General features: G+C 35.4%; 1 protein-coding gene across 1 annotated transcript; it reads right to left on the reverse strand.

Annotated features, from left to right (window-relative positions):
• Positions 1 to 356: 356 nt before the first annotated feature.
• On the reverse strand, positions 357 to 1,283 carry LOC308428231 (olfactory receptor 4N2-like; the record flags this gene model as incomplete). The annotated part of the gene is made up of 1 exon (XM_080926641.1): positions 357 to 1,283. One exon carries the CDS (start codon positions 1,281 to 1,283, stop codon positions 357 to 359), a length of 927 nt encoding a protein of 308 aa, XP_080782767.1.
• Positions 1,284 to 9,862: the final 8,579 nt, after the last annotated feature.

The following is a 9,862-nucleotide window of genomic DNA, read 5'->3' on the forward strand; positions in this document are numbered from 1 at the left end:
TCTGATTCTTTTTTTTTGGGGGGGGGATTACTAACATTTTCTCTGTACTACATAACTAGAGTTGTGAAAATACTAAGGGTATTGATTTTAGCATAAACCCTTTAGAGTTTTAATCCGCACATCATATAAAATTTAATCTGTACAACTATAATACTTATCTATTTTCCTTAGACGAATCTATTGGTTTTTGCGTCCTTTAAAACAAAAATTTTATTGTCTGACTATGTATAAATCCATCAAATTGCCTATCATAGTACCTGAAAAACAAGATCTAATCAAGAAGAATGCCGCTTCTCATATAACTTAATAAATACCATGCCAAATTACATCTGCCTGATTTCTCATTTACAAACCAATTAACAAATTATTTGACGAATAAATAACTTTTTCATGGATGTCTTTACTTCCTGGTTTCGAAGGGTATAAATGACAGGATTCAATAAGGGAAATATGACTGTGTGAAAGAAAGATACCACTTTGTCAGCAGATAAGGCTGTGAATGGGCGTGTATAAATAAAAATTGCAGGTCCAAACATAAGAAGTATAATGATAACGTGAGTGGTACATGTAGATATCGCTTTGTTTTTTCCCTCAGATGCTGACCTATGAACATGGCATAAAATAACTGCATAGGAAGTCAGAAGACCAAGGAAACACACGAGGGTAAGTAGGCCACTGTTAAAAATCATTAGGAGCTCAACTGCAAAGGTGTCTGTACAGGCTAACTTGATGACTTGTGGGACATCACAGAAGAAGTTATCTAGATGATTTGGACCACAGAAGGGCAAGCGGAGGATGAGGGCAACCTGAATAATGGAGTGAACAAAACCTCCAAGCCATGGAGCCAACAACATAGTATAGCAGGTTCTGGGACTCATGACAGTGGAGTAATATAAAGGTCTGCAGATGGCAATGTAGCGGTCAAAGGCCATCACAACCAGGAGTAAAAATTCCCCTCCTCCTAGGAAGTGCAAAAAAAACAGCTGAGTGATGCAGGCTTTGTAGGAGATTATCTTCTTCTCAGAGAAGATGTCTGCCAACATCCTGGGAGCCACAATAAAGGAGTAGGAGGCATCCAGGAAGGCCAAATTTCCCAGGAAGAAATACAGAGGGGCATTGAGTCCAGGGTCTGATATGATGGTGAGGATGATGAGGATATTTCCAGGCAAGATGATGATATAGAAAATTAAGCACAGAACAAAGACCAAGCTCTGAATGTCATGTGACTGGGTCAGTCCTATGAGGATGAATTCTGTGACAACTGTTCTGTTTTCTGTCTCCATCACCAGTCTCTACACAACATTGACAAATAAAGCAATTCTTTATGTCTCTTCTGACTAAATCAGAGCTATTCTTCTAGAAGCATGGTTAGACACTGCTGTATTCTCTCATCTGTCCATATACAAAACCATTCTCTCGGATCTTTAGCTTCTACATATCATAATGTCCAAACGTCTTACTCTTTAAGTCACACCTTCATCCCACCTTTAGTGAACAACTTCTATTTGAATCTTGTATGAGGTAAACACTTTTGTTCTTCTGAGTTTATTTCTAATTGTCCTAAAAGAAATTGGTTTTGTTTTGTTTTGTTTTCTGACAAAGACGCCAACCTACTTTCACATATTAAAGTCTTCATGTATATATTTTCAAGGGACAAATAAAAATTTATAATTAAGAGAAATGACACAGAGATTCTATGTCTTAAGTGTAAATTTAATTGTTTAAATTATAAACCATAAAACTATAAACTTAAATATAAACAGTTTTATGTGTATTTATTAATCAAAACTCATGAAGTATATTTTCAGTTGATATTTGTTTTCTAGACATCAGTTATTGCCTAAAAAACATTTCCCTAATGAACCATCAAAAAATCCCTCACTTTCTGAGGGTATTTTTCCTTATTGAATATGGAGCCATTAATCAAGTATAGACACAGAAACCTTTGGGCAATTGAAGCAAATAGATGCTTGTCTGCATAGTAATCCTCCCCAAAGGAGTGTGCTCTGAAGCAGAATAATTGTGATACTGTACTGTTATCATAGTTGAAGCAATTTCATGACATGTATATTTTTATTAAAGACTTTGAGGACATATCTTTTAGTTTTGTAGTTTTTATAACATTAGTCTCTTGTTGACAATTACACAAAGGAAACATTTAAGCTATTTGTTTTATCACAAAGTGGTTGTGAGTAACGTAAGGTGAAACTTGAATAAACAAAGGCTCCTATATTACATAAAAATAATTCAGTCTGATAGGAATATTTTACACAGTCTTACTTCCAACTCAGGTTTCTGTAATGTCAAGAACACTGTAATCAGATATAGTTGGTCATGAAGAAAAAAGTCAGCTGCCTTCTTTTCTCTTCCTGAACCAAGGAAGGAGTGGTTATCTCTTGTTTATCTAATTTTCCAAACAAAGACATAAAACCTAAAATATAATGAATTACTTCTCACAGTAAGATTGTAGAATATGCATGGATAATTCTGAACATGCTGTACAGATCCTTGACCTATTTCTTATCTTTATATGTAAATATGATATTTACATTTTCTCATTAAGATATAAATGTGCTTCTTTAAAATTTAAAAGTAAAATTCTTGTATGTGAACACACAAAAAAATTGGTAATGGAAAATATAAAATAGAGTTGAAGTAAAGAGTGCTTCATATTTACAACTAAGAAGACACAAATTGAAAGAGGCCAAAAAATTAAAAGAACATCTCTCAAATTAAAAATTGGTTCAAATATTTAAAATTTTACCTCTTTTAGTTGTCCAAGATGATCTTTGTTTTTATTTCTCTCACTCATTTATCATTCACCTGTTTCTTCTAACCTTTTATTGATTTTAATATTGATCCAAATTTCCACATATCTTTAAGTTTAAATTACAGCATAAGCATGTTAAATCAGAGAAACACACATGTGCACACACATGTTATTAAAAATAAATATATAGATAGATACATATCCTATTCTTTTTTTAAACTTTATTTTAAAAAACAAAGATAAACAAAAAAAATTTAAACATTTTTGCATAAATATATACAAATACATTTTTGTCAGTGAAAACTCAAAAGGTGTGCAATAGATGGACACACATGTGCACAATGAGAGAACTAACTGAACTTGATATTATTAATATTACCACTTAAAATGAGAACATGCAATTTGAACGCAGACATGGAAGGCACTAAGAAGTTAAAGAGACATAGTGATTAATGGATATGATCAATATCATTTGCATAAATGTGTAAATGTACAAGGTGATATAAGTTTTAAGAAGTAAATAAGTATGATACAGATTTTCTTTTATAAGTTTTATGCTAAATATTTTTGCATTTGATAACTTCATAATTGGAAGATTACATAATCAAAACTTACATAGGTTCAACTTCGGCCTGATGTCAAAGCCCCTGAGCAGTGTTCATTAGCATTGCTTGTATTAGGAGAACTTCTTTTCCCAGCTGTGTGGGAAACTGTCCTAGTTTTTTTTTTTTTTTTTTTTTTTTTCAAAACCAGGATCTGGAGAAATATTTTCTTTTAAATCCTCAGTTTTTGTATGAGTAATTAGTTATATTCTCTTGCTTGTTTTAGTTTGCAGGTATAAATTTATGGCTAAGGGCAAGCAGTAAAATTGTTGCCTAAGCACAATGCGAGCCTAATAAAACAATTCCAAATATCTGAAGGGGAATGCATTTTAATTTGGCATTCATAAATCATTCTGTTTTTCTATACTTCTATACATTCACAATAGTAAGTATATAACCTGAAGAATTATATTTTTACATTTGCTTGTTATTCTTTATAAATATGAAGAATAGTATTACCTCACTGAATATGCACTGATATTCTCATAGAGCAAACATCTCCCTCCACCTCTCATGAAATAGGTAACATATGGTTGTTCCACCTTAATTTTAAATTGTTTTATTACAATAGAGAGACTATTTAAAGTTTGACATACACAGCTAATTTGTGATGCAATGGTGAATAAGCTTTGGGACTTTGAAGTTTAGCTAAACTACAGGGAATTTCTATGGGGACTGTCAAAATGCCAACAAGTTATGGACAAAGAATGAATCTAGGGACTTAGTTACTATAAATTTCCAAATATATATCATTCAAGATTTGCAATGCAAGTATTGTATTCTAAAACAAAGATTTTCATCACTGACTTATAAGAGACTTATGAGAAGGAATTTATCTCAGTGCCTCCTGCTCCCCTGGCAGTACCTTTCATGATACCAGAAGTCTATGCAAGCTTTCAAAGGAGGAAGGCAACCCAAGTCCTGCCCAGCCAAGATGCTCATGAACCTCAACAACCAGCATGACACAATAACCTGAAGGTGTATCAGTGACAGGCATAATTTGATGGTATCCAGTAAATCTTTATTTAGACTTAAGACTCACTAAACAAGAAGGAAATCCTGTCACTCACTAAAAATCTAGCTAGCTAATCTATGCAGTGACATTGTGATTGTTGGAGGAGACTCTGCAACTAACTACACATTCATTAAACCAACACAACCCTAACAAAAATTAGAATAATTAAAAACACTCTCCTGCTCAAAGGGGTAAAGGTACTAATCAACTATAAGAATCAAAATGGACAAGCCTAGTAGGATTAGGCTCTGAAACAAGGGGACATTAATATAAAATATTCAATGTTCTGATATTTGAAGCAGATAAAAATGGCATACCTTCATCCAGTGTCAGAGTTAGAATCCAGATTCTACTGTAATGTTCAATCAGAACTAGCAGTCATTAAACTGATCTTTCAAAAGACCAGAACGTTTCTGTTTCTCAAATTGTAACTTGGAAGTTGGATCCCTAGGCAAATACAAAGGAGAGATTACTCTTACAACCCTTCAAACTTTCTAATGCCCATTGAGCAGTTCAGACCGATCCAATACCTGGCCACACACTGCAGCCTACATGCCTTTCAGGAAGTACACAGTAACCAGAGAACAGGTCTCCCTAAATGCTCAGGCCAACTGGGACAACCACAGGACCCTGCTGATTCAGGACCCAATCTCCAACCCCCAAACCCTGAGCTACGTCTTTTTATCAGTCTGCTTCCTAAACAGGCCTATACCCTTCCACACCCTATAGCCTTCCTGCCTCTCAGGAGGTCCACAGTAATCACGGACACAAGAGGCATGCTCTCTAAGCAGAGACAACACTGCCTGTCTCCAAGGAGGTTGACTTTAGTCAGAGACACCCAGACCATGCAACACCAAAGATAAGCAGATGGCCAGAGGCAAGAGCAAGATCATAAGCAACAAAACCCAGTTCAATTTGGTAAACCCACCACAGATCTCCCACCACAGTAATCCCTGAATACCCCAACACATCTGAAAAGTAAGATAATGGTGTAAAATTTCATCTCATGAAGATGGTAGAGACCTTTAATGAAGATATAAATAACTCCCTTAAAATTACAGGAAAACATGGAGAAGCCCTTAAAGAGAAAACAAATACATCCTTTAAGGAAATACAGAAAAATGTAATCAAGTAGGTGAACAAAAAGAACCAAGAACTAAAAATGGAAATAAAGACAATAAAGAAAACACAAAGGCAACACTGCAGATGTAAAACTTAGAAAAGAGTTCAGCAGCTATAGATGCAAACATTATCAACAGAAATCAAGAGATAGAAAAGAGAATCTCAGGCATAGAAGATACCATAGAAAATAGTGACACATTACTCAGAGACAATTCAAAGTATAAAAAACTCCTAACCACAAAATAGCTAGGAAATTCAGTACACGCACACAAAACAAAAATAAAATTTAAACTAATAGGAATAGAAGAGTGTGATGAACCCTAGTTCAAAGGGTCAGAAAATATTTGCAACAAAATAACAGAAGAAAAGCTCCCTTAACTAAAGAAAGAGATGGCCATAAATGTAGAAAAAGCCTGCAGAATACCAAATAGATTAGACCAGAAAAGAAAATCTTCTGCCACCTTATAATCAAAACACTAAATACCTAGAAGAAAGAAAGAATATTAAAAGCAGTAAGGGGATAGATGTCATCCAGACTCCAAGAGAACACAAATGTCAGCACAGGATACTATACTGAGCAAAACTCTTATCACCATAGAGGGAGAAACCAATATATTCCATGAAAACCCAAATTTAAATAGTATCTTTCTACTAATCTGGCCCTAAAGAAGATACTGAAATAAAATGTCTAATACATCTAGGAAAGGTAAAAACACAAGACGTTAAACATTACACAAGAAACCCAAAAGAAAAGAATCATATACACATAATAAACCCAAAGCAATAAAATGACAGAACCAACAATCATCTGTCTTTACTATCACTCAACATGAATGAACTCAATTCCAGAATAAAAAGATACAGGCTAACAAACTGGATACATTCACAGGATCCATCATTTTGCTGCACACAAGAAACACACTTTAGTGACAGAGATAAACACTACCTCAGAGTAAAAGGTTGGAAAAATATTTCTAAGCAGATGGTCCCAAGGAACAAGGTAGAGTTGCCATTCTAATATCCAATTAAATATACTTTCAACCAAAAGTTATCAAATGAAATATGGAAGGAAACTTCATGTTCATCACAGGAAAAATTCACCAGGAAGAATTTTCAGTTCTGAACATCTATGCCCCAAATGCAAGGGCAACCACATTCATAAAAGAAAATACTAAAGCTTAAAACACACATTGAATCTTATACAATGATAGTGGGAGAATTCAACACCCTACTTGTATCAAAGGACAGATCACTGAAACAGAAACTGAATAGAAACACAGTAAAACTTACAGAAAGTATGAACCAAATGCATTTAACAGATATAGATGGAAAATTTCACCCCAAAACAAAAGAATATAGTTCTTCTCAGCACCTAATAGAACCTTCTTCAAATTTGACCATATAATCAGACATAAAACAAACCTCAACAGATACAGGAAGATATAAATAATCCTAAGTATTCTATCAGATGACCATGAATTAAGGCTAGATTTCAATAACAATAAAAAGCCTTCAAATTATGGAAACTAAACAACTCTCTGGTCAATAATAACTTTGTTGGGGAAAAAATAAAGAAAGAAATCAAAGGCATTCTAGAATTCAAGGAAAATGAAGAAATATTATATTCAAAGTTATGGGACACAATGAAAGCAGTGTTAAGAGGAAAATTCATACAGCTAAGTGACTTTATAAATAAATTAAAGAAATCTCATACAAGAAACTTATCATACCCAAAAGCACTAGAAGATAAAACAACAAACACACCCAAGATGAGTAGAAGACAGGAAATACTCAAACTCAGGGCTGAAAACAACCAGTTCAAAACAAGAGAATGTAAGAAAGAATCAACAAACCAAAAGATAGTTCCTTGACAGAAATAATCAAAATAGATAAGCATTTAGCCAAACTAAGGAGCAAAGAGAAAGTATCCAAGATTAAGAAAATCAGAAATGAAAAGGGAGACATAACAACAGAAACTGAGAAAATTAAAAAAAAATGAAACATCAGATCCTACTACAAAAGCCTATACTCTATGAAACTGGAAAATTTATATGATTTGTAGATTTCCAGTTTTCTAGACTGATAAGATATACTAAAGTTAAATCAAGAACACATAAACTATCAAAGCAGTTACATGATTCCTAAGAAAATAGAAATAGAAATACCCAGCTATACTACTCTTGGGCATATACCCCAAAGATTTGCCACCACACCACAGGAACATATTCTCAACTATGTTTATAGTTGCCTTATTTGTAATAGCCAGAAGCTGGAAACAACCCAAATGTTCCTTGACAGAAGAATGGATACAGAAAATGTGATTCATTTACACAATGGAATCCTATTCAAGTATTAGGAATGAGGACATCAGGAGTTTTGCAGTCACATGGATGGAACTAGAAAATATCATCCTGAGTGAGGTAACTCAGACCTATCAGGACATGCATGATATGTATTCACTAATAAGTGGATATTAGCCAAAAAATAGTAGCGTACCCAGAAAAACAATTCATAGGACTCAAGAAGGTTATTGAGCCCAAGGATCCAAGTGATGATGCTTCAATCTACTTGGGAGGGAGAAGAAAGCAATCTCATGGGGCAGAAGAAGAGAGAAACCTGGGTAGGAGAGAAGACAGGGTGGGGAAGGGGGAATAATGATCACATATTGTGTATCGAGCAAACAGGACTGAATCCTTAAGGGCCAGCAGGAAGAATGGAAACAGGCAACCTCAGAAGGCAGGAAGTTGGGGGACCCTCTAGAATGTATCAGAGACCTGGGAGAAGAGAGACTCTCAGGACTCAAAGGCAGGGACCTAGAATGCAGTGCTTGCCTATGGGGAGGGAGGACATGTACAGTCCAGCTCAAGAGGAGGGACAGGACATCAAGTGGAGGAATGGGGTTTCCATCCCACAGTCAAAAGCTCTGAACAATAATTATTCATGTCTGAAGGAACTGCAGGTATAAAAATGGAGTAGATCATGAGAGAAAGGAGGACCAGTGACAGGCTCAAATTGAGCTCCAGCTCAAGGATTGGCCCCAGGGCCTTACTTACACTGCTACTGATCCTGTGGCATGCTTGCAGACATGAGGTTAGCATGGCTACCTTCAGAGAGGCCCAACAAGCAGCTACAAGAGTCAGATGCAGATACTAGCACCCAACCAGTGGATAGATGCTGGGGACCCCTGTGGTTGAATTGCAGAAAAGCTGGAAGAAGCTGAGGAGGAGGGAACGCCATGAGATGACCTGCAGTTTCAACTAACCTGGACCCCTGAGATCTCTCAGAAACTGAGCCACCAACCAGGCAGCATACACCCTCTGATCTGTGACCTCTGACACATATATAGCACAGGAAAGTATGGTCTGTCCCAGTGGAAGAAGAAATGCCTAACCCTCTAGAGACTTGAGGCTCAAGTGAGTGGGGAAGTCTGGTGAGGTGGGGATAGGAATGGTGGGGACATTCTTTTGAAGATGGGGTGGGGAAGAGGATAAAGTATGAGATTAAAGAAGAAGAAATCACGGCATATGCATAGAAAATACTATCAATAGAATCAGAAGAAAATTTCCCTTACCTAAAGAAAAAGATACCTTTCTAGGTATAAGAAGCACAGAAAACACCAAGTAGACTGGACAGAAAAAGATAGTCTCATGACACATAGTAATCAAAACACTAACTTTTCAGAAGAAGTAGGCATCTTAAAAGGTAAAAGACAAAAAGACAAAATAACATGTGAAACAGACCTACTAGTATAACCTCTGAGTTTACAACAGAGGCTCTCAATGCTAGAGGTGCCTGGATGGATGTTCTACAAATTCTGAGACCACAGATGCCAACCTACACTACTACACTTTGTAAAACTTTTATTCACAATTGTTAGAGAAAGAAAGATATTAAATGACCAAACCAAATCAAGCAGTATTCATCTACAAACTGAGCCTATCAGAAATTGCTAGAAGAAAAACTTATACCTGAAAAAGTTAACTAATCCCCAAATCCACTGAGAATAATCAGTATTAGACCAGCAAATTAAAAAAAAAAAAAAAAAACTGGGATAGGGGGACTATCTATGGAACAGTCTTTTTGAGCTTCTGATTAGCCCATGCTAGTTGTTTTTGTGGATTTTCTTTGGTTTCCTTAACCCCTCTGGCTCCTACAATCCTTTCCCCTTTTCCTTAGGATCTCAGAGCTCTATGTAATGTTTAATTGCAGATTTTTGCATCTATTTTCACCACTTGGTAGATAGGCCTGTGTAATGATGATTGTATTAGGCTTTTGTCTATGAGTATTGCAGAATATGATTGTGAAACATTTCATTGACTCTAAATATCTATTTACTCATTTACTTATCCATCT

The sequence above is a fragment of the Micromys minutus genome, assembly GCF_963924665.1.
Source record: "Micromys minutus genome assembly, chromosome: 12".
Lineage (NCBI taxonomy): Eukaryota > Metazoa > Chordata > Mammalia > Rodentia > Muridae > Micromys > Micromys minutus.